The sequence below is a fragment of the Planococcus citri genome, chromosome 2, assembly GCF_950023065.1.
Source record: "Planococcus citri chromosome 2, ihPlaCitr1.1, whole genome shotgun sequence".
NCBI lineage: Eukaryota > Metazoa > Arthropoda > Insecta > Hemiptera > Pseudococcidae > Planococcus > Planococcus citri.
In genome coordinates, this window is record NC_088678.1 from 77,989,177 (window position 1) to 78,015,963 (window position 26,787).

The 26,787-nt window shown below is 34.8% G+C and overlaps 2 protein-coding genes and 1 long non-coding RNA gene across 3 annotated transcripts in view; 2 read left to right on the forward strand and 1 right to left on the reverse strand.

The window, feature by feature from the left end:
• inaE (inactivation no afterpotential E) overlaps nt 1-5,130 on the forward strand; it is a 79,343-nt gene extending 74,213 nt beyond the window's left edge. Inside the window, exons 13-14 of the mRNA XM_065347483.1 lie at nt 3,922-4,025; nt 4,124-5,130. Coding sequence (XP_065203555.1) covers nt 3,922-4,025; nt 4,124-4,316 — 297 coding nt within the window. The 3' untranslated portion in view covers nt 4,317-5,130. The remainder of the gene's footprint in view (nt 1-3,921; nt 4,026-4,123) is intronic.
• A 1,864-nt stretch (nt 5,131-6,994) lies between these two features.
• The window catches only part of LOC135833720 (sodium- and chloride-dependent GABA transporter ine-like), a 67,459-nt gene continuing 47,666 nt past the window's right edge, over nt 6,995-26,787 (reverse strand). The window contains exons 3-11 of the mRNA XM_065347475.1: nt 23,913-24,047; nt 23,229-23,451; nt 18,749-19,016; nt 18,407-18,635; nt 18,200-18,312; nt 17,936-18,076; nt 7,883-8,083; nt 7,605-7,775; nt 6,995-7,477 (exon numbers count right to left, since the gene is read on the reverse strand). Of these exons, the coding sequence (XP_065203547.1) occupies nt 7,295-7,477; nt 7,605-7,775; nt 7,883-8,083; nt 17,936-18,076; nt 18,200-18,312; nt 18,407-18,635; nt 18,749-19,016; nt 23,229-23,451; nt 23,913-24,047 (1,664 nt within the window). The 3' untranslated portion in view covers nt 6,995-7,294. The remainder of the gene's footprint in view (nt 7,478-7,604; nt 7,776-7,882; nt 8,084-17,935; nt 18,077-18,199; nt 18,313-18,406; nt 18,636-18,748; nt 19,017-23,228; nt 23,452-23,912; nt 24,048-26,787) is intronic.
• On the forward strand, nt 15,310-17,789 carry LOC135833759 (uncharacterized). The gene is made up of 3 exons (XR_010556531.1): nt 15,310-15,469; nt 17,250-17,509; nt 17,648-17,789. It is a non-coding gene; the product is annotated as an uncharacterized LOC135833759 (long non-coding RNA).

Genomic DNA, 26,787 nt, shown 5'->3' on the forward strand with positions numbered 1-26,787 from the left:
AACGATTACAATGTATACGCGAATTTTACATTATTTTTAACACTTTCCCTAATTTGAGAATTATCGAGCAAAAATAAAAAAAAACTGCTCTGTATGAACATGAAGAACGTCGATCATGTTTCCTTTGAATTTGGTCAATGTTAAAGATGCTTTGATAGCGGCGATGAACTCGGATAAGCAACTTCATGCAAATCCGGCGCATCGTTAGCAGCTATGGAACGGATCGTGGTGTCGATAGGATCTTTCGAATTGGAACAAGGTTGGCTTCGAACAGCTTCCGCGTACGATTTTGGTGAAGCTTCTATTTCAGCCGTGAAAATCTCAATCTCAACGCAATTAGCGTGATCATTGACGTCTTGAGATTTCAAACAATTCAAACGATTGTTGTCGCGTAATTTTCTCCATCTAGACAGAAGCTCGGTTTCTTCTAGATCTTTGTTGATAATATCGTTAGTGTCATCAAATTCGTCATTCTCAAGCAAAGAACTGTTTGATGATTTCGGCGAACTTTTCGAATTCGATTTGGTCGAAGATTTCGGCATAACAGGTGATGACTTCGACGTAGAAGGTGCACTCAAAATCAAAGCAAAATTTCAGATTTTTTCATTTCCAACTGGAACTGTTGTTCAAATTTGAAAATGAAGTTCATGTTTCCACTTCTTTTATTATGCTCTTTTTGCTTTAAAATGAGAATTTGCAGTATAATGCTCATCAGCGTTAAAACAATACTTTTGCTTATAACAAGTTTTGGTTTTGGCTTATAATGCTCTTTTTTTGGTCCCTTCAAGAGTGTTATAACGAGCTTTTACTATATTTACAACTTGAGGTAACACATCTTGATGGATTATTTATAGGGCTTCTTCAGGTCGATGGTGGGTTGATGTCTTGATCAAGATTGAAGCTGTTCCTCCTTCTGGGTGCATTCTCTGACAGTGACAGAGTGGTCCTTGAAGCATTCAGTGATGGATTGCTTCACTGTGGGCCACTCTATTTATCAAGACTGCACCCTAGTCTCGGAACTGCTATCTTTTTGATTTCAAGTTGGTCGCATTTCATTTGGCAGCAAGTGCTTTTATTGTTGTTACAAAATCTTTGATTGTAGGTTTATAGTTGTATGGTTGTACCAAATACTATCAACTAACAATACTGGCAACTCCATTTAAAATACATTGAGTGTTTTTGTTGCAGCAAAAGCGTGATCTGAACTCCCTGGACTGAAACTAACTCTTATCAAAAATGCTCTGATTGGTTGGTTCATAACTGGGTTGAATCTCACGCATTAGTTACATGCCAGGCCGCTAGGAGGATAAAACACCATTTTTTGATGAAGTTGCCAGTATTGTTAGTTGATAGTATTTGCCTATTTGGTTGTACTGTTCTTTGGTGATAAGATGAAGGATGTAATTTCCATATTTTTTGAGCTAGACTACTAATCACCAACCTTAGCACCTCTCAACCTCTGAGTGTCCTGGTTACCAAAAAAGGCTCATTTGAACATGAGTGCAATGCCCCTGGACATCCTGAAGTCTTAACTGCATCAACCTTTTATTCTCCTTATCTGGACCCCTGTTCCAATGGTACATTTTGATGCAAACATTCCAAATCAAGTTTGTAAAGAATGCCTCTGTGCATTGCACAAACTCATCTCTTACTTTACCCTGTGTATAATCAGATTTGAAAGTTATCATCTTTCACATGTGATTATGCACAGGGTTGAGGGTTTGGTAAGGGTAACTGCACGTTGAGGGTGCCATTAAATTCTTTGAAAACTCAATTTGAAGGTTTGCATCAAACATTCTTATGATTTCTGATTGGAATAGCGGTCCAGATAAGGAATAAAAGGTCGATGCTTGCCGCTGACACAATGGGTCAAGGTAAACTGCATGTATGTATTGTCTCATCAGATCATCCTCTTATTTCCTCCAGGGTGAAGATCCCATTTCATTGGGTCTCTATTTTTCCACAGTTGGAGTGTTGGGAGTCTCTTTTCTAGTTCCTTCTCAGCTTGCTTGAGGACTTTCTCCACCCTGGCCGTGGTTATTTGGCCCATCTATAGGTAATTACTGTAGGGTGATAGATGGCCCACAGTGGCTGGCACAACTGGGCAGTAGAATTTTTCTTTTATCCCTCTTAGTACAGTATGGTATTGCATTGTGGGTTGGTAATTGGTATAAGTGATGTGAAAATATCAGAGAGTAGGGATGGCCTAGTTCACTGTCAGTGATCAACTGCTCCTTTGCCTTGTTGACTACCTATGTCACACACCACATTTTGGTTTTTGATATCAGCAAAGTGTTTACTGAATTCTAATCCTTTTTGGTTTATTAGTTACTTTTAGTCTCTTAATATGTTTTGAACACTTTTTAGTGTGCATAGCACACTATTGGTTTTGTTCTGAAAATGAAAAAATTCATTAGAACAAAAAATGTTCTCTCAGATGGATGGGCCAATTTTTTGAAATTTTCATATGTAGATGTGGTCTAACGTGAATCATGGAACACCGTAATTATAATTGCAATTACTCAAGTAGCTTCTTGAGTAATTGCAATAAATTACAAAAATTTGTACCAAAAAAAGAATAAAAAGGGGAAAAGGGCCATATCAAAAGCAAAGCCGACAGTATGCAACACCGTAGGGGGTGTAAAATATTTTCTTTTTTCAAAAGCAAAGCCGACAATAGGTAACACCGCAGGAGGTGTAAAATAGTATTTTCTATTGTTCAATTTTCGAAATTATTTTTCAAAATTGAACAATTGATAAGATTTTATCAAAAGTAAAGCCGACCCCTGTGGTGTTATACATATTTATCAAAGGGAATCCAGCATCAGTTTTAAAATGTAATACCGCAGGGGTGGTCGTAAAATATTCTTATCTTCAGTGTTATCTTTCCCATTGTTCAATTTTAGAACACCTGCAGGTGTTTTGTTTACACATGTTCAGTACCTATAGACATCTAAAGCAGGCGGTTACCTGTTCTGAATCAAAACCCACCAGTGATTTGTGATTTTGCTGTGCTCCCAAGAGGTTCTCTCAGTACTGTAGTGCTTTTGGAGTTGCATGATGCTTTTGAGATATATCACGTTGTGCTCTGGAGCTTTCAGAATAGCGTAGTGTATTCGGAATCGCGTTTTGCTTTTTTTCAAAATCGCATTGTGCTTGTTTTTTGAAATCGCAATGTGCTTTTTTTGAAATTGCGTTGTGCTTTTTTTTCAAAAACTCATACTTTTTTCAAATTTGCATTGTGCTTTTTTTGGAATCATGTTGTGCTTTTTTTTCAAAACCGCGTTGTGCTTTTTTTTAAATTCGCGTTTTCATTTTCGGAATTGCATTGTGCTTCTTTTTTCAAAATTGCTTTGTGTGTGTGTTTTTTTTAAAAATTGTGTTTTGCTTTTTTTTCAAATCTTGTTCGGAGCCAAATTGTTGAGAAGTGGGGAGTCAAAATTTCAGTTTGGTTTCAGGATTATCTGTGAATATGTTGGCAATGAATGGTGGGAGGTTGTAATTGCCATTTCTCTTGTGATTTGTTTATGGATAGGAACATGTTTCTCTCATGCTATAAAATTGTCTAGCTGTTTCATGCAGTGCTTGGTTGGCTTGTTCCTACCTAATAATTTTTACCTGACAAGGTTCTCCTTCTCCATTGATTCTGCCACCCCACCCCCCTGATTAGTTGGTTTCAGTTCCAATGTTCAGTCTGAAGAATTTTTTTGATCAATGTTTGCGTCTAGTCAGTGTTTTCTTTCCCCTTGTTTTCTAGCAATACTCATGATAGCTCATTCAGGTTCTAATTTTGAAATTCTCTAACCCTTTTTCTAGTTTATTATTTTTCATTATGTCTATTTTACATTTTACATTTGCATTGCTCGCCTTAATTCTGCTTCATACAATTTCTAATGTCTTGTGTTCAACTCATCTTTGCAGGAAGTTGTTTCCCGAAGATTCTGCAAGACTCGACTATACATGCCTGGTAACATTGTCCATGTCACGAGGAAAAAGAAAACTAAAGAAGAACGAAAAGCAGCCAAGTAAGTGTTCCTTTTTTTTTGCTTTTCTCTCGACTTACTCTTCCTTGCCATATGCATGAATTCTTATGCAATAATTTTCCCATCATTTCTTATTACAGAAAACTGAAGGTACTCAACGGAGACGACTTCGAAATGCGTTGGGCAACTTGCGAAGATTTCTTGGAGATGAGAATAATGCCTCGAATGTTACTCGATCACTTACCAGAGAACGTTTTCAAAACTTTGAACGCCATCATGGAATGTCAACAAACGGAAATCGGCATGGATATGCCTGAAATCACTGTCATATGAGAACTCCTCCTCGTCTTCCTGTCTTCGTGTACTTATTTCTTGGAAAGATTACTTAATTGAAATGTTGCTCTGAGTGGCGCGATTGCTCTCTTTTGTGTGTTTTTTATCATTTTTGTTTCGTTTTTAGTAACTTGTGAAATACTCCGTCCATGGATTTTTTTGTTTTCCCTTAGAAAAATGGTGTGGATATCGAGATGAAAATGAAAAAGGTGGAATATTCCACGCCTGTTGTGATTGTTACGAGAGTGTCTTTTTATTTAATTTACTTACCAAACAGTATTCGTAAGTTGGTACGTGTGTACTCGTGCTTGTTTTTTAACGAACAATCTCTTTTCCCTCTAAGTTCCTTACGAATGATTATTTAACTCGTCGTTATATTAGATAGTTTATTTTATTATAATTACGTGTACCTATGTGTATTTTTTAGATTGTATTTTGTTTTTTTTCTCTCTCTCTCTTTCTTTCTCTCTCTTCGTCTTCTCAAATTTTTTAAGTAATATTGTATTCTGTGATTGGTATTATTTTATGTGTTTTTTTTCCTTCGTTTAAGTACTACTTATGGCATTCTTTCTTCGTTTTTTTTTGTTCTGTCGAGAAAGAGTTTAAATTTTTATCGAGTGATGATGGTTTTTTAGTTTGTTGATTCGTGTGAGATGTACTGTACCCGAAGATTAGTATTCCACATTATGTATAGGTTATTATCTCCCCTTTGTACCTAATTTTTTTCTTATTTTTATATACGTCCGAGACGAACAAGTGATTTTATCGTTGAAATTGTTGTATTCGTATGAATATAAATATTTGAATTATTTTACCAGCGAGGTTGTTTTATTTTATTATTTTAATTAGAAAGTATTCGACATTGTTTTATTAGTATTGGAAACTTCGTATCTAGCAAATCAAGCTATTCGATTCGAAACTGATCTCATATTCGGGTTCAGTGACCTCAAATTAGTAAGTATTACTAACTCAGGTAAGTCAACAATTCATTCGATGCTCATTTCTGTAAATCCGAATCATCGTATCTCGAAAACCGAGCTATTCAACTCAAAACCGATCTCATATTCGGGTTCAGCGACCTCGAATTAGTAATAATCGACATAAAACACTCGAAAATTGCTCAAAAACTCGTCATATACTCAGAACTCGATTAAAAATACTCAATTTACGTAAAAATACGATCATATTTGCTCAAAAAATGAATTCGCCTGCAAATATACGCATATGCAACTCATTCAACCTTAAAAAACTCGAGTTCTGATTGATCGCAGAATCGACCAATCAAAATCCACGAAAATCCTGCAAAAAATTCACGAAATTTTCGATTTTAAACAATTTTTCCAAATTACCACGTAATTACCGTAATTTTATTAAAATCGTCGAATTTTCAAACTCGAACGCTGATTGGCTGGTTCAAAAAGTGATAAACAACCCCTTTTCATTACTTCATTTAATTTTCGTAATTACCGCGTAAATACCGTAATTTTACCAAAAAAGCCAAACTCTCGAAACGCGATCGCAGCGCTATCTATGTGGCGAAAAGTGAAACAACCAGTAAACAAAGAGCGATTTTCAGAGCAGCGCTGCAGGCGGTCAAAATCGGAACTTCTTTTGTATTCATCATTTTCGAAGGAAAAAGAACGTTTGAAGTTACTTTTTCTAGGAGAACAAAAGAACTTCCTATTTTCGCCACCAGAGGAACAGACAGCGCTGCTTCGAATTTCACACACAGAACGCCGTAGTTCGTTGATATTCCGATAGATGGCGCTAGGCGTTTATTTAAAAATTAATTTCGGATATTTTTTATCGGAAATTTACGATTTTATCGATTTAGCGACGAATTTTTTCGCAGAAAATGTCGATATAAGGGTTTTCGGGTACGAGGAATTCGATAGTGATGTTTATTTTAGCGTTAAATTAATTATTCGATGTCAAAATGACGATTCAAAGTGTACGATTCGTATTTAATTTGTGTTTTAAGCTCGAGTGAAGGCTGTACTCGATAAATTTGAGTCACTTACCTCAAATTTGAGTTCTGTCATGATCGCTGATCAATTATTAATTAAATATTGGACGATTTTCTTCGATGGAGTAATTAAACTGCGATTAATTTCTAATAAAGTGATCGTTTTTCATTCGACTCGATAAAATGACCTTTTTACATCGAGTGACATGTCAAAATATATGTTTTTGAACCCGCTGAGCACGAATTTGATATTATTTTTGAGAAAGACCCTCAATGAGCTGGGGGGGGGGAGGTGCAAAAATTCAAACTGACCTTTTATATATCGTGTGACATATCAAAATATATGTTTTTGGGCTCGCTGAGCACGAATTTGATATTGTTTTTGAAAAAGACCCTCAAGGGGCTTCTGGGGGGGGGGGAGGTGCAAAAATTCAAAACGACTTTTTATATCGTGTGACATATCAAAATACATGTTTTTGAGCTCGCTGTGCACGAATTTGAAATTATTTTTAAAAAAGACGCTCAAGGGGCTTCTGGGGGGAGGTGCAAAATTTCAAAATTATCTTTTATATCGTGTGACATATCGAAATATATGTTTTTGAACCTCCCAAATCTGAATTTCAGATTATTTTTATTAAAAAAAACTCATGGAAGGGAGGGGGGGGGTTAAAATTCAATCAAACATGAAAAACAAAAATGAAGAAGCAACACGGAACATCTTATTCCATTTAATGATCTGTCATTTATTAAAATTCATCGTCATAAATACTCATACTACAAATTACAAAATATAGGTACTCGGGTAGGTAATCACACAAACAAACAATCAATAAAATACAAATAAAATTTCTATATGTATAAAAATGTAGGTAGGTAATTTTTGAATTTTTTTCTCTTCTTTTGTAATAATCGGCAGTTCTTATAATTTAGGTACTTTTGAAAAAAAGAAAGAAATAAAAATAAAAATAGGTAGATATCATTAACGACTCGTTATTTATAATAATGTAGGTAATTATGCATTTTGTTCGTGGTTAGTCGACGTCGAGGTGGTTTTCAAATCGACGTTATTATTATCGACGACTTTGAATTCGATCAACGTTTCCAATTCTCGGACATCTTTACGTTCGTTATGCGAATCATCCGAATGATGACTGCAATAATCGTCCAATTTGGGTTTCAACGAATTCCATATTTTCTACATGAACATTAACAAAAAAACACACGATTAATACATACGATCAATATTAAACCACCTCAGCACATCTAGCCTCTAGGTGGGTATCGAATATCGATTAATAATTTAAAGAAAACAAAAATCATACTTCGATAATGGTATTCCCTTCGGTATTTAAAATAACGTAAATAGCAAACGTAGGAACTGAGATTAAACTTAAACCGACAAACATCCAGCCAATCACTTCCGCCCATAAAGGATACCGAATGGAATCATGCGTAGGCGACTCGTAATCCAGCAAACTAAATATTAATAAACACTGCAAGGCAAAATCAATCAATTAACACCTGCATGATCTATTCCAAGTTTAAATATGAGTACATTTTAAGTTTAACAAACGTCAAATTTTAAACTATAGAAACTTACCATCAACAGAAGAGGCGTAACGATTCTCCAGCAGTAGGTGAAAAAAAAGTAAGGTTTGTGCTTGGTCATTTTCTCGATGTTCTCTGACAGTCGATCCGATCCATAAATCCAGGCTATGGCGATTACTTCGAAAAACGCTATGTACATGATCGATATGGATGCGACGAAATGATCGATCAATTGGAAAAAGTAAATACCTCCCTGTAAAAAAAAAAAAAAAATATGGTTGTAATTGTATCATTATTTTGAGTCGGTCATTTCATGTCAAATCGGCGACGTTTTGGGTTGGAGAGAGTTGATAGTGGGGGGGGGGGGGGGGTGCGTGGGAGGAGCCTCTTCAAAATACAAAATTTCAAATAAATTTTCAATGTCACATTGTCTACAAATTTCAATTTTTGGAATTCACGTTGCCTCTGACAAAATTTCAAATTATTTTTCAGAATGCCCATTGTCTTCATATTACAAAATTTTAAATCAATTTTCAGAATTCTATATTGATTTCATATTTACTGAATTTTAAAATAAATGTTCAGAATTCAAACTGTCTCCAAATTATGAAAGCGCAGTCCATAATCTTTGTCACAATATATAGTGAAAGCCGCTTAATGTTACCACTTTTATCCCAGGGGCCAATTTCATACACAAACCAATTTAAAAAAGTGGATTTTTTGGACAAAAATTTTCAACAGTGTTTGTTTTGGCATAGTTTATGAACACATTATATTCTACCTCTAAAAAAAGTGCATCAACAGTCATTAAACCAAAATTTTGTAAAAATTCTCAAAAATAGTGCTGAAAATAGGTTAAAACTTCAAAAAATTGAGAAAAGTAATGTCAATCAGAAAAAACTTCTGAAATTTTAGATAAATTAGGCAAAAACAGTGTGAAAAAGAGTTAAAAACATTCAAAAATGACATAAGAACACTTTTAAAAAAACATTTAATTCAGTTAAAAAAGAAAACACTAAACTGATGGAACATTCAAGTAATTTAGATTTAGATAATGTAAAAGATTGGGACTGAATGATTTCAATAACATTGTTGATTGATAACATTGGAGTCCGTAGTCGGTGCAATTTAGTTAGGTGGGTGGTGTACGCAACCAACGTAAGTGCTCAAGTGGGAACCAACGAGGGCCCTGAGTCAGCAGCAGAATATACCAACATGGGCTTCTTGTTGGTTCCCGCTAACATTGGTTGCGCACAGGGCCAGACCCAAGAGCACGTGGCCCACTGAGATATCCCATTTTAGTGGCCCTGATTTTGGGCTCCTCAATTAATCGGGCCACATTTTTTCCTCCCATTTTTTAAAGTGCAGGACACTGAGCATAAAAATTCATTCAGAAATTTTTCAAGCGGCCCAGTTTTTACCTCATTGGCCCAAATACGTCGCAGCCCACTGAGATTTTCTCAGTAACTCAGTGCATGGGTCTGGGCCTGGTTGTGGTTGCTCACACCACCCACATAACTAATTTGTATGGACTATATAACCACAATGTTAATAAGAAGCCGCTTTCACATTGGCTTTGTCACAACCAATTGGCTTTCAAACTGCACTTTCAAATAAAACACTAAAAAATCAATACCTAATAATAAAAGTTGAAACTAATTTTTAAAAAAATGGAAAAAACAATAATATTGAACTAGAATGTTAAAAAAACTAATATCTACCAAATAAATATTACCTGTGCAATAGGCTGCCATTGATTCACAAAGTACAAACGCACAATGAAGGTAAATATCACACAAGACAAGACTAAGCTAAGCTAACAAGCATGATGTACTCTCCACAGAGGTCACACATGAAATGAAATTCAAAATTTCAATTGCGCTCTAGGTAACCAAAAACTTGAGGGGAACACCTCAACAAGCCACTCCCACTTGAAATACACAGCAGACCAGAGCTCAACGAGTACCTGGATTGACAGGTTTTCTGGGTTGGAACCAGAAAAGAATTTGGCCTGGTACACTGGGTATGGGTACTAAAACCACTGAGAAACCCGATGTTGCTACATCAAATTTACATGACTTTCAGATGAAAAAAATTCCTCTTGATACATTATAACAATCCTAGCGGCATTTATGCAAATTACTCAAAATTTTGTCATTTTTACTATCCAGCTCTCTACCCAGATACAAACTGGGGTAATTTTAAGATCCGGGTGAGAACAGTTTCGATTTTGGGATTGCAATTTTTCATTTTTTCCTCGATTTTATTCAGATAAATTGTGATTTTACATCAATCGCGAACTGGAACCTGCCATACTATGAGTGGAAGTCAAAGCAGCATTTACAAAGCTGAAAAAAAAGAAAATCGGCAGGGGCAGATGGAATTGTGGCTGAAATGATAACAACAGCAGAAGAGGAAAGCATAACAGTGCTGCACAGAATCTGCAACAAGGTCTGGGAAGAAGGAAAATGGCGCAAAGGCCGGACTACATCTGTGTATGTACCTCTGCGCAAGAAAGGCTCAAAGATGGAGTGCTCGAACTACAGAACTATATCACTGATATCACACACAAGCAAGGTACTACTGGCAATCATACACGAGTGCATCAAAGCGTATATCCTGCCACAGATACCACCAGAAAAGGCAGGTTTTGTACCAGGAAGAGGCACAAGAGAGCAAATCCTAAATGTACGCCAAGTGATTGAAAAGGCTAGAGAATTCAACAAGCTAGTGTACATGTGCTGCATTGACTAAGGTAAAGTACCAGTTGTGGTTATACTTTTTTCAACATGCTCTGAGAAGCCCAAATTTCAACTTTTTTCAAATTTTTTTGATTTTGTTGTGTAGTGTAACTGTTGAACTACATAATACTTGGGAGGAAAAAAAAAATCAAGAATATTTCATTTCTTAGTAGAGAATCTTAAAAACTTCCAATTATCCGCTAACCGGGCCCCCTGGCCCGGTTGCGGACAAAGACTGCTCTAAATAGTACTAAATGAAATCAAAAATTCTCAAAAATATGCAGAGGTGGTTATTTCATCTTATTACTATCCAAAAACTTCCGCAGTTATGAAAAATTACATATTTGACTCGCTTCTCTCCATCATTGAAATTTTCCTTCTAAAAAATTTTAAAATCTGCATTTTTATCATTTTGAAACTTCAATGCTTTTGTACATAGACTTCATGGGTGAATTTTCATGTTGTCATGAATGCAAGGAAATGATTAAATGTTACAGAAAAAGATACGAGCGATAATTTTTTTTTTAGCCCATAGGAACGATTATCCACAACCGGGACCCCTATCCACAACTGGTACTTTACCTTATGAGAAGGCATTCAACAATGTGAAGTGGAAGATCCTCTGGCAAAACCTCAAAAAGCTTGGAGTACCAGAGCACCTTGTCACTTGTCAGTCTTATGGAAGGTCTGTATGAGGACAATGTGGCATAGGTGAGAGTTAGAGGAGAGCTCACCAATCATTTCCATACAGCAAAGGGAGTGAGACAAGGATGCATACTGAGCCCAATCCTCTTCAATGCATATGGAGAATGGGTAATGAGAACTGCCCTAGAGGAAAGACATTGTCAAACTTACGGCATGCCGATGACACAACCCTGCTCTCAGAAACACCAGATGAGATGAAGGAAATGCTTAGGAAAATCAAAGAATCCAGCAATGAGGCAGGCCTGAAGGTCAAAGGAAAAACGAAAATAATGATAATCGATAGGGAGCAAAAGAACAGACCTGAAATATTGGAGTTTGATGGTGTAGAGGTTGTGCATGACTTTGGGTACCTTGGTTCATTCTTAGCTGGAGAAATCAGGAGAAGGTTGGCCATAGCAAAGAACGCAATGGGAAAGCTCAACCAAATATGGAAAAGCCACAACATTACAAAGGCCACAAAGCTGTGAATAGTAAAAACACTTAGTCTTCTCCATCTTCCTGTATGCGTCAGAGTGCTGGACAATACATAAGGCAGATCAAGATAAAATTGACGCATTCAAAATGTACTGCTACAGACTCATGCTAAGGATATCATGGGTCCAGAAAAGAACAAACGCGTCAATACTTCAACAACTGGGTGTAAAGGAAAGGCTAAGCCCAGTCATCAGGAGACAAATACTGCGCTACTTCGGACACATCGTGAGACAGGACAACTTGGGAAAGTCGACAGTCCAAGGCCACATAGAAGGCAAGAGGGGAAGGGGAAGATCACCCACCCAATACACGGACTTGATCAAGAAAACTGCCAAAATGTCACTGGGAGAGTGCATAAGAAAGGCTGAGGACCAAGATAGCTGGAGGGAACTGGTTACGGGGATTTTGTAGTTGCAATGTCCGGATACGGGCAAGTGATGAAGAAGAAGACTCTTATCTTCATTCATTCAGATTACTACAATAGAAATTACTCAACAACAAATTAAGCAAAATATGCATTTAAAACATCCCACTAATTACACCATCGGATTCTTCATCCATATCAAAACCTCTCATTTTCTAAACCCCTTGCAGGGTCTATTGGCCAATTTGGGCTTAAAATTGGTTGCAATGAAAATCCCAAAACTAGAACTGAAACAATTTTTTCAATCCCAAAACCAACCTCGAAACCAAAATAAAAATTTAGAAGAACAAATCTAAAACAAATCCAATCCTGAAATGAATAGATTTTGATCCCAAACCTGAAATCCAATCCCAAAATTGTTTTGGACCCACAGCTCTGAATGGGGATGTAGCAGTGTACAATGAGACACAGCTGATTTGTAAAGTGATAATGGAATATCTTGATACAAGGCCCCTTTTCTCTTTTTTTTTTTTAGAAATTTATGCATTAAAATAAAATAATGAACTAAGAAAACAATCCGATATGTTTAAGAGAACATTCAGGTGTAATAAAATTACATTTTTCAGACTGAGACCAACAGTGTGCTATGCACACTCACAATCTATAGGTTTTAAGAACGCAGAATTCATTTTTGAAGACCATTTCTCCCCAAACCTCAAAATGGGCTTCAAAGGGGAGACACCAAATTCAAAATTAAAAAAAAAAAATTGCATACAGATTTTGATTTTTGAGGGTGCAAAATTCATCATTGAAGACCGTTTGACCTCAAATTTGAAAAAAAAAGAAGGTTCCAAAGAAGAAGTACAAAACCAAAATGTTCAAAAAATACAATATGGGAATCGAAACTTGGATTTTAAGAATGCGAAATTCATGTTTGGAAACCGTTTGACCCCAAATTCCAGAATAAAGTATAAACTTCAAAGGAGAGATGAAAATTCGAAAATTTTCGAGGAAAAAAAACGATTTGTACATATCCAAAGGTGGGTTTTTGAGAGTACAGAATTCATATTTGAAGATCCTTTGAGCTCTAATTTGTCAAAAAAAATGCCTCAAAAGGGAGGTAAAAAACCAAAAATTATCAAAACCTGGGTTTTTGAGAGTGCAGAATTTATTTTCGAAGACTACTCGATCTCAAAACCCGAAATTGGCTCCAAAAGAAGAGATACAAAATTGATAATTTATAGAAAATAATATAATATGGGTATCAAAGCCAGGGTTTTTAAGGATGCAGAATTCATTTTTGAAGGCCATTTGACCCCTAACACTAGAATGAGCCCCAAATAAGGAAAGATGAAAAATATTTTCAAAAAACACATTTGCATAAAAATGTGGGTTTTGAGAGGGTAGAATTCATTTTTGACGTTCATTTGACCCCCAAGCCCCAAAAGTGGTCTCCAAAAGAGAAGTATATAACATCGAAAATTTCCAAAAACCACAACATTTGTATCAAAATGTAGGTTTTTGAGACTGAGAATTCAACGTTTACGACTATTTGGCACCAAATCCCAAAATAAGCTCAAAAGGAGTAGCACGAAATTGTAAATTTTCAAAAAATGCAACATGTGTGTATCAAAATCTGGGGTTTTAAGGATGTAGAATCCTTTTTTGAAAACCATTTGATCCCAAATACCTCTATTTGCTCTAAAAGAGAGATGCAAAACTCTACTTTAGACAAGGTACTTTTCGTTCAAGGGGGATGGGGGGGGGGGGGGTAAGTCTTTGATGAAATTTAAATCAGCTTCCTCAAAAACCTTATAAAAATCCCCGAGCAAAGCGAGAGAATTTTTTTTTGACTAAAAATAGAATAAAATTTGATGTTTTACAGAACTACCAATCACGTAGTTAATTTCACAAAATTCTCTGATTTTAGAGTGAAAATTTTCGAATTCCTTGGAATTTTCATGAGTGTTCTATGAAGGGCAAAAATTCCCTCTAACTTTTACTAGTTTTCCTGAAAATAGACGACATCTCGAATATTTCACACAATTTTGGTGAATTTTTTCCAACAACTGCCCGATCATTTTGTTCTTATCGCGATCAGCATCATGACTGAAATAACTTTTCAGAAATTTTTGGGGTCAGTGTTAGAGGAGTCTAGTCAAGAAAACAAGCTGATATTCGTATTCAGCACTCCCAAAAACGTAGTAAACCATAAGTCACACGATTTTTTCAATGTTCAAAAATGGTGGGGGGCTCAATAACGCCGTTGGAGGGGTCGAATCAAAAAAATGAGTTGATATTCGTATTTAGCACTCCTAAAAACCTAGTAAACCATATGTCACTCGGTTTTTTCAATTTTCATGAAATTTGGCAGGTCAACGAGGGCGCTGGAGGGGTCGAATCAAAAAAATGAGTTGATATTCGTATTCAGCACCCTCGAAAACATACAAAACGATATGTCACACAATATTTGTGATTTTTTTTACATTTTGACCAAAATTTTGGGGCCTCCTACGCCCCATAATTTTTCGAATCCCATCACGAAAAGATCATAGTTTTTATTATTATGAAAATCCAAGTTTCCTGAATTTTTCATCAAATTTTCAAATCATAGCTGACTCCGAAATTTGGCAATCATTTGAAAATAGAGCTTTGAAAAAAAGCAAAGCTGAACTTGAACTTTTGAAACCTGGTAAATATTTTTGAAACTACTCCAAATTATTTTCAAAACACCACGAACAAGTTTTTTTTTCCAAATTGCAGCAATTCCGACTGCGAGCCATTAAATGTCAAATTTGGGCATCTTAACGACGAGAAATTCTAACAGCCGAAAAAAAAACAGTAAGAACCCCCTTCACCTATCCCAAGGGGGATCGAGGGGCCAATGACCTCGAATAAGTACATATAAGGACCTAACAACAAATATTGACAAAATCGGAGCACCTCAACCCAAAACTTGGCTCATTTGACAATGAAATGACCCGAGCATATTTACTACATAGAAATAGCTACAAATACATACACAACGTACGAGCATCGTACGATGAGGTTATAGGGATATCAAATTTTTAAACCGCCAATATACAAATAAAGACATTATACTCGTACACAGAAAGAAGTATACATACAGAGCAGACAAATCGACCGATGCAGAGCAAAGTTCAAGTGTACCAAAAGCTAGCGAAAGCTAATTAGGATTATGGCGTGATAATACAACTAATCGTACGGTTTTCGGTGGCCAATCACGAAAATCTCACGTACCTCCGAATTGATATAAATTTCGAAAATTTTACATTCGAAAGGTATAACTGTTTGTAACTTGTGTACTGTGAGCTTCTAAGCCTTTTTTATTTCGGTGAGTTTGAATTTAGTACATACATATTTTCTAAGTACAAACTTGAGTATATTTTTACCTAGATAGATAATCGTCAAATGCAACTTTCGCATGATTTTCTTTTCGTATCGTGATTTTAATTTTTTTTTTCTTTTAAATTGGTATTTTTGGATATTTTGAACAACTCGTAACCGATTTTTACGTATTTATTTTAAATCTGGATCTAAATTTTAAAGATTTCCCTTCAAATAACGAATAAAAATAAAAATAAATTTGAATTCTAGTTTTTTGGCATTGTAAATTTCATTTTGTTTTTATATTGGAAAATATTTTTTAGTGAATAATCCGAATAATTTGTGACCAGCTTTTACATCATTTCATTCAAGTAAATCTGGATCACAATGTTAAATATTTTCCATTACGAATAAAAATCAAAATTATTTTGCATTTTCAATTAAAAACCGAATTTAAAATTAAAATATTTTTCCCTCTAATTGCGAATCTAAATCAAGATATTTTGTGTGGTTTTTTTGTATTTATCGTGAATTTTTTTTTTTTTTTTTTTTTTTAGCGAATAATTTAAGGAATATTTTGAACAATTCGCTATCGATTTTTATATTACGTTTAACTCATCTACATTTTTTAAATAATCCTAATTCCCCTCAAATTACAAATGAAAATTGGACTAGAATAATGTTTTTTTTGCATCTTTTTTTTTTAAATTTGGAAAATGTTTTTTGAGGAATAATTAATGGAATAATCATCTTGAAAAGTTCGTGACCAGTTTTTACATAATTATTTTATCTAAGTAAATCTTGAAATTAATTTTTAAAATGTTCCATTACGAATATTTTGCATTATTTAATTAAAAACTGGACCTAAAATTGAAGTATTTTTTCGTAAGTAAATTACGAATAAAAATCAAGATATTTTGTGTGTTTTTTTTGCACTTTATGAATTTTATTTATTTTATTAAATTGGAAAATATTTATAGTGAATAATATATTTTAAAGTAAATCTGGATTAAAAATTTTGTTGCAAATAAAATAACGAATAAAAATCAAATTTTTAATCTATGTGATATTTTTCATGAAGTAGAGAGAATAATTCCAGTGAAAATGTAAAGAAAAATTTTATATTTGATTGGATTTTTTTTTTCGTTACAATTTTTCCAAAACACAAAAATTGGTTTCTTTTAAATTTTGAACATGAACGAATAAAAAATTTATTATTTTTTAAAATATATTTTAGTAAGAAAATCGTACGAAAATTGCAATCAAAATTCATAATTATTTTTAGAGAGAAATTCTGAAAAAAAAGATACAAAATTCAACTGTAAAAAAAAATAATATAAAAAGTTGATGAATTTAGATTAAACTGGTTTCGAATCTAAACAGAACAATTTACAAATTTCTTCAAAGAAAATGTTTAATTAAATATGTACGAAACACAATCATTCTCATTGGAATTCATTTTATCAATTTTAAAACATCAAACTGATGGAAAATCATCCAAAATGGTTCAATAAATTAAAAAAAAAAAAATAATTAATTCACGAATATCATTTTTGAATTCATTTTTAAATGCTGACTTTACTATTTATTTTTTCAAATCTGAGCTATCCATTTATGATTTAAACTTAAATTTATTTATTTATTTTCAAATTGACGAATGACGATGACGAAAAATCATCGAAAATGGCACACTAAATTTTAAAAATTATTTTTTTTAATCCTAATAACTTTGCACTTGACTTTTTAAACCTATTTCACGTGTTTCTAATTCCAAATTTATTTTACAGCCTTCTTTTTTACAAAACCAAAAAACCTCTAAAATGGGTAAAGAAAGAGTAACCATGGATTTCTTCACCGTCCAAGGCAAAGAGAAAATCTCCTTCGATAACATCGTGGTCGTCGACCAAGGCAAAGAGAAAGTCAGCATGGACTTCGTCGTCGTTGACCAAGGCAAAGAGAAATCCGCCATGGAAATCGTCGCCGTTGACCAAGGCAAAGAAAAATCCGCCCTTGACTTAGTCATCGCCTAATTTTCCTTATTTTTAAAGTAAGTTTAACACTTACACGTGTTTTATTCTCTATTTCATATTCATACTAGGTGTATTTTTGTATTTTATAATAATATGTACTAATAAATTCTCCAGTCAAAAATATGTATGTACTAATCTTCTTTGTGTTTTTACAGATGGTTTAATAATGCTTCAACTCCAAGCCGGCCAAAAAATTACATCTCGAAAATAAAAATGAAACGTTTCATAATGTACTTCAACATGTTGAATTTTTGGTAATTTTTTTCATTAATAAATAAATATAAATCAAAATATCAATTTTATTATTTCAACTTTTTCACCTATCTATTTATGAGGTATGATTTGATCGATAATAAGGTAACAAAGTGAACGATCTGTTGCAATGATAAACAGAAATTTTGGGACATTTTCGACTCGAAAATAAGTTCAATAGTTCGACTTACTTGAAAAACATTCGGTAATCCTACGATAAACGATACAAAGCACACGACCAGCACTAAAATCTCATGGCACACCAACTTCCTCTTGATCCAATTAGGGAAACCGTCTTGAACAGAAGTCACGACTACTTCGACAATGGCAAACTATAACTCAAAAAATAATATCCGCGCTATTTTATCTTCAAAGTGGATTCGACCAAAAAAAACATCTTGTATTTTCGATCTACTAGTTCAAAATTATTTCGTGTCATCGATAATTTAACTTACCTGGCTATTAAGTCCTATACAGAGCAACGTGAAGAAGAACAAAACAGACCAAAATCCGGCCAATGGAATCTGCGACAGGGCTTGCGGATACACCACGAATACCAAACCGGGTCCTTCGAAAGGGGGGAAAAAATACAACCAAAATTAATTTTTTAAAAAATAAAAAAATCATAGACTAAAATATCGAAGAAATATTATGAATCGTACCATCGGTTATGACACTTTCGATCGACTCGCCTTGATCCCAAGCAATATTACCGATCGTCGTGAACGCAAAAACAGCCACTAATAAGCTCGTGATACCGTTAATACACGAAACAGCCACAGCATCGTGTACGATTTGATTATTATACTTGTTATAGCTGGCGAAACTGATCACCGAACCGAAAGCTATGCCCATGCTGTTGAAATTTTGAGCTGCGGCGTTCACCCAAACCTGAAAAACATTAAATAAAAATATGTAGGCATCGTAAGGTTGATCAAGAAGGTATCAAGTTTCATTATTTTAAATTGGAGATGAAATTTTTAGCAAAAATAATATGTATTTACCTTTGAATCGAGCAAAAGTTCCCATTTAGGATAGAACAAATACTGTAGGCCTAAACTTGCACCTTCTAAGCTCAAAGAATGACCGATGAAAATTAAAACTAAAACGAAAGGTACGGTAGCCGTGAAGTATAACACTTTGCCGGAGGATCGAACGCTTTTCCATAGTGAAAAATACACCAGCACCCAGACGATGAATAGACAGGCGACTAATTCCCATCGCATGATGCCGAACTCTTGGAAACCGGAACTTATTTGTAGGACTTTTTTCCTGCGAAATAATAATGCAAAATATTAATTTGGTGAAACGAAAAGAATTATTTAATGGTAAAATTGTATCTTAATTATTATTAAAAAAAAAAAAAAAAAAATGAAAAAAAACACGAGAAAGTAATTCAACCAGCATGCAGTTAAAATTTTGAAAAATAAAAAAAAATCATTAAAAAAAACATTAATTTAAACCTCATAAAGGTATTCTGATGGATCTTTCCAACTGTTTTGCTGATTCCACTCTTCAAATTTCGAAAAATTTCACAATAGAGCCTCTAAAAGCATTCCAAACACATGAATCGTATTTTTGATCTCTTCGATCATTTTTTTTTTTTTTAATAGCAGGTAAATTTAATGTAAAATTGGGAGGAACGAAACGATTTTTTTAGGATGGAGACACAAGACTGGCTCAAAAAATGGAGGAAAATTAAAACTCCAACGATTATAATCTCATGATCTCAATTAGATTAATTTCGATGTTTCTCACACATTCGATTTCAACTTAATAAATTGGCTAATACGAGTAATTAAAGCATCTAAAATTCACTGTACGTACAAATGACGTATTTTCGAGAGTTTTCTCATTTTTTTGGTCTCGATTTTGAATTTTTTTCAGCTTGGTTTTGGACAATTTTCCTGCATTATCAGAATAATCTCGATCATTTTGCCCAATAAAATCTGCAATTTCTGGCCTTGCTGATGTTCAGATGAAAATGTTTTATTTTTTAATCACTTCGAAATCTGCCATTTCTCGATAGAAATAAAAATATGTTTCAATCCGTAAGCACATTTTCAATTTAAAAAAAAGTAATGAAAATCTGCTTTTCTATATTTTTCTACTCTCAAAATAGATTTTTAAACATTTTTAGCCAATCAAAAGCATTCAACGAGACTTCGATTTTCTCGCCCAAGGATGCACCTGGAAATTTGATTCGATCATCTTTCTATAAACAACCACCTTGTATAAAGAAAAGGGATGAAATGAGAAATTTTCAACCATTTTTCAAGTTTCCAACTTGGAAACGGGATTGACCAGAAAAATTTTCAACAAAAAAAAACCATGTTGACATGGATTTGTGAAACCTTGGAAAAAAATTCAGTCGAGTTGCTGACATTATAACAGGCTTTTAAAAACTTGGAAGAAAATCGATCAACTTTTAGAGATGCAGTATTAACCCTTTGCAATTTTTTTTGATTTAAAAAAAAACTAGTAAAAGGTCGTTTTTGACTAATCTGAGGCCGTAGAGTCCGAATCAGGTGCCTATTTGTATCGAGGGTCACTAACTACAAGTCCAATAAAAAATTGGACGTCATTTACCTGCTCAGCGACATCGAATTAGTCAAAAAACATCATAAAAAATGCAGAGTTTAATGACGTTTCTGGTTAATTTCTGAGCCAAAAGCAGGCTGGCCTCCCAAGGTCATTGACCTGTCTGTCAGGAGTCCTGTCTAGCCTGCTAAGGTCATTGACCCAGCATCTAGAGGCCGTCTGGAGTTCTGTCTGGTCTCTTAAAGGCCATTGACCTGACGGTCTGGATTCAGAAGGCCGTTTCACGTCCTGTCTGGCATCTCAAGGTCATTGACCTGTCTGTTTGGCTTTTGAAGACCGTCTGGAATCATGTCTGGCCTCTTAAGGTCATTGACCTGTCTGTCTGTCTGGCATTTGAAGACCGTCTGGCGTCATGCCTGGCCTCTTAAGGTCGTTGACCTGTCTGAATGGCTTTTGAAGACCGTCTGGCGTCATGTCTGGCCTCTTAAGGTCGTTGACCTGTCTGTCTGGCTTTTGAAGACCATCTGGCGTCATGTCTAGCCTTCCAAGGTCATTGACCTATCTTCTGAAGGCTGTCTGACGCCCTGTGTGGCATTTCAAAGGTATTTACCCGTCTTTGTGGAGTCCTATCTGGCCTCTTAAGGCCATTGACCAGACTGCCTGGCTTCTGAAGGCATCTGACGTTCTGTCTGGCATCTCAAAATCATTGACCTGTGTGGCTGGCTTTACAAGACCGTCTGCCGACCTGTCTGGCCTCTGTCTGGCTTTTGAGGGCCTTCCCCATCTAGGTTCTAGTCCGGCCACTCAAGGTCATTGACCTGCCTGTCTGGCTTTTGACGGCTGTATGGGGCCCAGGCAGGTCTCCTAAGGTCATTGACCTGGCTGTATGGCATCTGAAGGTCATTGACCTGGCCATACGACTTCTGTAGGCCGTGTGGTGTTCTGTCTGACATCTCAAGGTCGTTGACCTGTCTGTCTAGATTTTGAAGACCGGGCTGATGTCCTGTCTGGCCCTTTAAGGTCATTCGCTGTCTGGCTTGTGAGGGTCGTCCCCATCTGGTTTCTAGTTTGGCCTCTCAAAGTCATTGAACTGTCTGTCTGGTTTTTGACCGGTGTATAGAGTCCAAGCTAGTCTCCTAAGGTCAATGACCTGGCTGTCTGGCTTCTGAAGGTCATTGACATGTCCGTCTGACTTCTGTAGGTTGTGTGGCGTCCTGTCTGGCATCTCAAGGTCATTGACCTGTCTGTCTAGCTTTTGAGGACTGTCTGGCGTTGTGTCTGGGCCCTTAAGGTTATTGACCTGGCTGTCGGGCTTTTGAGGGCTATCTACGTCTGGCTTCTATAGTCTGGCATCTCAAGGTCATTGACCCAGCTGTCCAGCTCTTAGTCTCGCCTGCTGAGATCATTGACCTGCCTGTCTGGCTTCTGAAGGTTGTCTGGCGTCCTGTTTGTACTCTCAAGGTCATTGACATGTTTGTCTAGCTGTTGAGGGCAGTCTGACTATCTAAAGTAATAATTGACCTGTCTGTCGGGCTTCTGTTTCTTTTTTTTTGAAGGAAGGGGGCTGAAAACCTGAACGAAATTGTTGAGGAGGTGGACCGAGCAAGGTCCTTTCTTGAAAATAAGGTTAAACCAACTTGGAAACATTCTGTGACTCAAATATGGGAAGTTTTCAAATTTGTTTAGCCAACTTAAGATTTCTTTCACTTCTTATATTATTTTTTTCAATTCTGCGAGTGACTTTTTTTGAAAAGGAGATTATTTAGAGGAATTTCGGCGTAGAAAAAAAAATTTTATGAACCGTATTCATTTTTGATTCCCCCCCCCCAATTTGGGAAGTAGGCTCGTGGCGGCTGGAACAGGGAATTATTAATTTTCTCATGAAATTCGAAATTTTCTCCATTCATAGGAAAATGTTTCAGAAACAAATCCACAGAAGAAAAATTTGAGAAAGGAAAATTCTTCAAGGAAATACTTAAAATTCATTATAGCAAAATTTCCCAGAAAGTAAAAGTTTTTTTTCAGATAGTTTTCTTGGAGAAAAATAATCCAAATAAAAATTATCAAGCCCAAATTTTTTCCTATCAGCATTTTTCCAAAAAAATTTTCCACTGAAAAAATTTGGAAAAAAATCCTCTATAGCAAAATCCACAGAAGAAAAATTGACAGTAGAAAAATCTAGGAAATGAGTTCTATTTGTACAAGAGAAAACTTTTCATAAGAAATTTACCCACCAACAAAAAATTTTCCAAAAAAACTCTAGAAAAAAATGTGCAGAAAATTTTTTTTAAAAAACTGTGAGAGATCGATGATTTTGAAAAAAATTCTTGGTAGAAAATTTTCTAGATAAATAAACAATTTCCAGGGAAAAGAGCTGGAAAAAACTTGGCGAAAAGTTTCAAATACGAGAAAAAATTTTCCACAGAAAAATCATCCTATCCAGTTCTTAAATATTTTTGTTGAAAAAATTTCTTGATAAAAAATTGCTCATAAAAATTTTTCCCAAATTTATTTTGTAAGAAATTGAGAGGAGGAAAAAACTCTTATTGGGAAAAATAACTACCGAAAAAATCTTCAGAGTTTTGTTTTGAGATGAACAAGGAGGGGAGGGGAGGGGAGGGGCGTTGAAAACTTGGACATTTCGTCATTGCATCGAGTTTTTTGATCCCAAAACCAAAAAATGTACACAAAAAGCGAAACTCGAAGAATAAAATTTCAACTTATTTCGCATGACGATAACGTTCAGCATTTCAGGGGCTCCTATAGGCAACTTATTTAACACGAGAATAAATTTTCTACACAGATAGTCTCTCTACTGTCATCTAACCGGTGCTCTCTTTTCACCTCAACGTCAGTTCAGTTAGGTCGTATATTCGTGTTTTTTTTTTTTTTTTTTTTTTAGTAAAACTTTGGAAAATAATTAAAGAAAGACATTATAATTACGCGTAAAATTCCTCGGCCGGCGTTTTCGGCACAATCGGTCTGGTTCGATTCATCGTGTCGAACGATTTTTTCCAGCAATTTGGGGTATTCCATCGATTACTACAATGATCCCATGGAGGATCGCTTCGGAACGCGGTGAACAGGTAAAACAAGGTGTATGCGATTATAACGTTGTAATAAGTGGATAGGAAGAACGATACGACTACGCTCGATATACCAGCACCTGAAAGAGTCGATTAAAAAATCTATAATATAAATTAGAGTAAGTACATCAACGTCGACATCTGCATCTCTATTTATTCTTTACATTGCTTGCCAATCGGCAATCATCGAGTACACCTTACATACGTTAGATACTTATTTATGTAATTACGATACCACACACATGTATAAATAATATAATATTATACAGTACACACTTCAAGGGTACCCGAATAACACATTAGCGATCGTTCGATTCGATTTTATATTTTTATAGTTTTTTTTTAATATTAAAAGTGTGTATAATTTATTAACTTCCAAGTCGAGTAATTAAAAAAAAAAAAAATACTCGCCGCGAGATTCGCGATAAAATGAAAACACAATACTTGACCTAGCAATGCCAGCTGTGTAACGAGTTATATTGAGGTGTGTGCTGTACTATGATGGATATACTCGTATGTAGGTTTGCAATTTTACCCATACCTTTTAAAATTGGGCACAATTTTGATAAAGCTCCGATCGGTCCTCTTCTAGTGAACTGTCCGACAGCTAATTCCATATACATCAACGGTAGTCCGCACATTAATAATATTAGAAAATACGGTATTAGGAACACGCCTGCAAAGAAACCAAAAAAAAAAAATATAAAATGAGGAAAATTTCATTTTATTTTTCATACAATTATGCAGGTACATAATAAGTAAGTATTTCATTTTCAATTCTCTGATGACAACGAGGATGATGCGAGACGCACCATCAACAACAATTCAACGTAGGTATTATAAACCTATTCATTGAGAGTTATTTACTGTAAAATATGACATTGCACAGCAATATGATGCACGACGATTTCCTGAATAAATACTAAAATAGAGACACGCGATCATTATTATTATTTTGTCGCATGGCATGGTTTGTTTGAAATTTCAGGCCACCGACTAAACGAAGCAGTATTCACGACTTTGAATGTACCTAATCTGAAATACTATAAAAACATTCAACGTCACGTTTTAGTTTCAATTTCATTTTTTTTCGTTTTACATCTCGAATGACTAAAAAGAGTAAATGGTGCACATCGTTGCAACACTATTGAGACTCGGCGACCATCAAATTACCCAATTTAAAACCACAATATTAGCACATTTATTAACTAGACTGAATTTCACGAGCTCTTGCTACCTGCACCTACGTCAATAGGTGCGTAAAAAATGAACATAACGTATTCGTATTGCAATTTATTCAATCCTCGCAGTCCAAGATCGTCTCCCTCATTTTGTGTTTCAAGGTTCAAGGACCAGGCCCGTAGCCAGAATCTGGATGTAGCTGGGGCGAAGGAAATATCAGCTGGGGCAGCACTTTTTGAGGCTCGAACATCTGTGAAACATACCCCCCCCCCTTTAACCCCCCTCAACCAACCGTTATTTAAAACCAATTTTTTTTTTTAAATGAACAGAATGAGTGTGTATATTGCAGAAAAAGATTATACATAATGTGTAATGCTGGGGTTGAGTCTAATACAGCTGTAATCTGCGCGATTTACTGTGAAACTCTTGTAATAATTCTTCGGCTGTGACTGTTTCTGTTTAAATTTTGTCAGGAGGTAAAATAGTCAAATTTGACTCGCGTCCAAACAACATTAAAAAAATATATCATTCAAATTTTTAGAGAAATGTTAAGCCAAAAAACGCACTTTTCACCTGAAAAAACTTTACTTCTCAAAACAAACTTTTGCCCTCACTCAGGGCTCGTACTTGATCACTTTTCAAGAAACTAAGTTACTAAATTGGGTTACTTTTTCGATAAGTAGCTTTGGTTTTCCAAATTATTATTATTTTTTTAATTTCAAAAATTCAATTTTTGCATTTATCTTGATGAGAAAAAAATGCTAGTAATATCCATAATTGAATAATTTGAGAAAGTTGACCTACTTATACATTCACTTTTATCGCCAAAAATAGCTCAAAATTTCACCTTTTGTCAACATTTTCAAAAATATCCTCGTTTCTTGCCAAAAATTGTTACTTTTTGGTAAAAAAAATTCAAGAAATATCCATTTCCCTTTCTAAAAATTACCTAATAATTCCCCTTTTTTGCTTGAAAAAAATGTCAATGACCAAAATGTCTCCCATTTTCAACCGAAGGTTGCGAAAAAAATAATCATTTTTTTGGCCTATGATTGCCAAAAATTTGTGGTTTTCCTCAAAAATAGTCAATCTTGCTTTTTGCTAAGATTGTCAAAATTCTCGGTTTTTCGCAAAAAATTATAAAAATTTTCATTCTTTCTTAAAAATTGTCCATAAGTCTTCCCTGTTACTGAAAATTTTAGCTTTTTCGAAGTGTAAAAGTCTCAATTTTTTATGTAAAATTACCACAAATTGCACAAAGTGAAAGTCTCACTTTTCAAAAAAAATTGCAAAAAGATGTACTTACCTACTGGATTTCTAATCCTCACAAATTACTAATTTTTACTCAAATTATCAAATTTTTGATTTAAAATTTAGTGAACGCATCGAGCGAGCCATCGAACTATCAAATGCAATTCATGCTAGTGTAGCCATTTCATGAACATAACCATAATTTTACATTGTTGAGTTTTTGGTTTTTTGCACTTCCTAATTTTTTTTCTGATTTTGCTGGTAGGGGCAAACGTATTTTTTTTTGATTTTGCTACCTGGGGCAAACAGCCTTTCTAGCCGGGGCATTGCCCCGGCTGCCCCTACGCTGGCTACGGGCCTGTCAAGGACTACTTTCAAATTCAAATGTAAAATCGACATGAAAATTGCTGGAATTGGAAATGACTAAATAGTGATGAATCAAAAATTACCCAAAATGAGATAGTTACTGAAAATTTTGATTGATTTAACCAAAAAAGTATAATTTAAGCCAAATCTCACGAAAAATTTTAGTAAAAAAATTGTTCAATGACATCGAAAAAATATTCAATGCATAAAAATAGATTCAAATTTGAGAAAAATTTCCCCAAAAAAAAGTGTAAAAAATTGGAGAATATTTTTAAAATTGCAAAGTTTCAAAAATTGATAAAACATCATCGAAATGGAACAAACTGTAGCACAAATTACATAAATTAAGTATCATGAAAAACAATAAAATCGATATAAAAATTGCTTAAAATGAACGAAAGTTGACCAAATTTCAGAAACCAATTTGAAAAAGGAGGCAGTAGAACATTTACATTTACATTTACATTTACATTTACATTTTTATTTATTTCTTTCATACAGTACAATCTTATTGATACATATTACGACCCCACCAGTACATTTCGGTGAGTGGGGGATCGGCTCTCTCCACATTACAAGACAGAAACAAAAATACAAAAATAAGAAAATAATAAAAA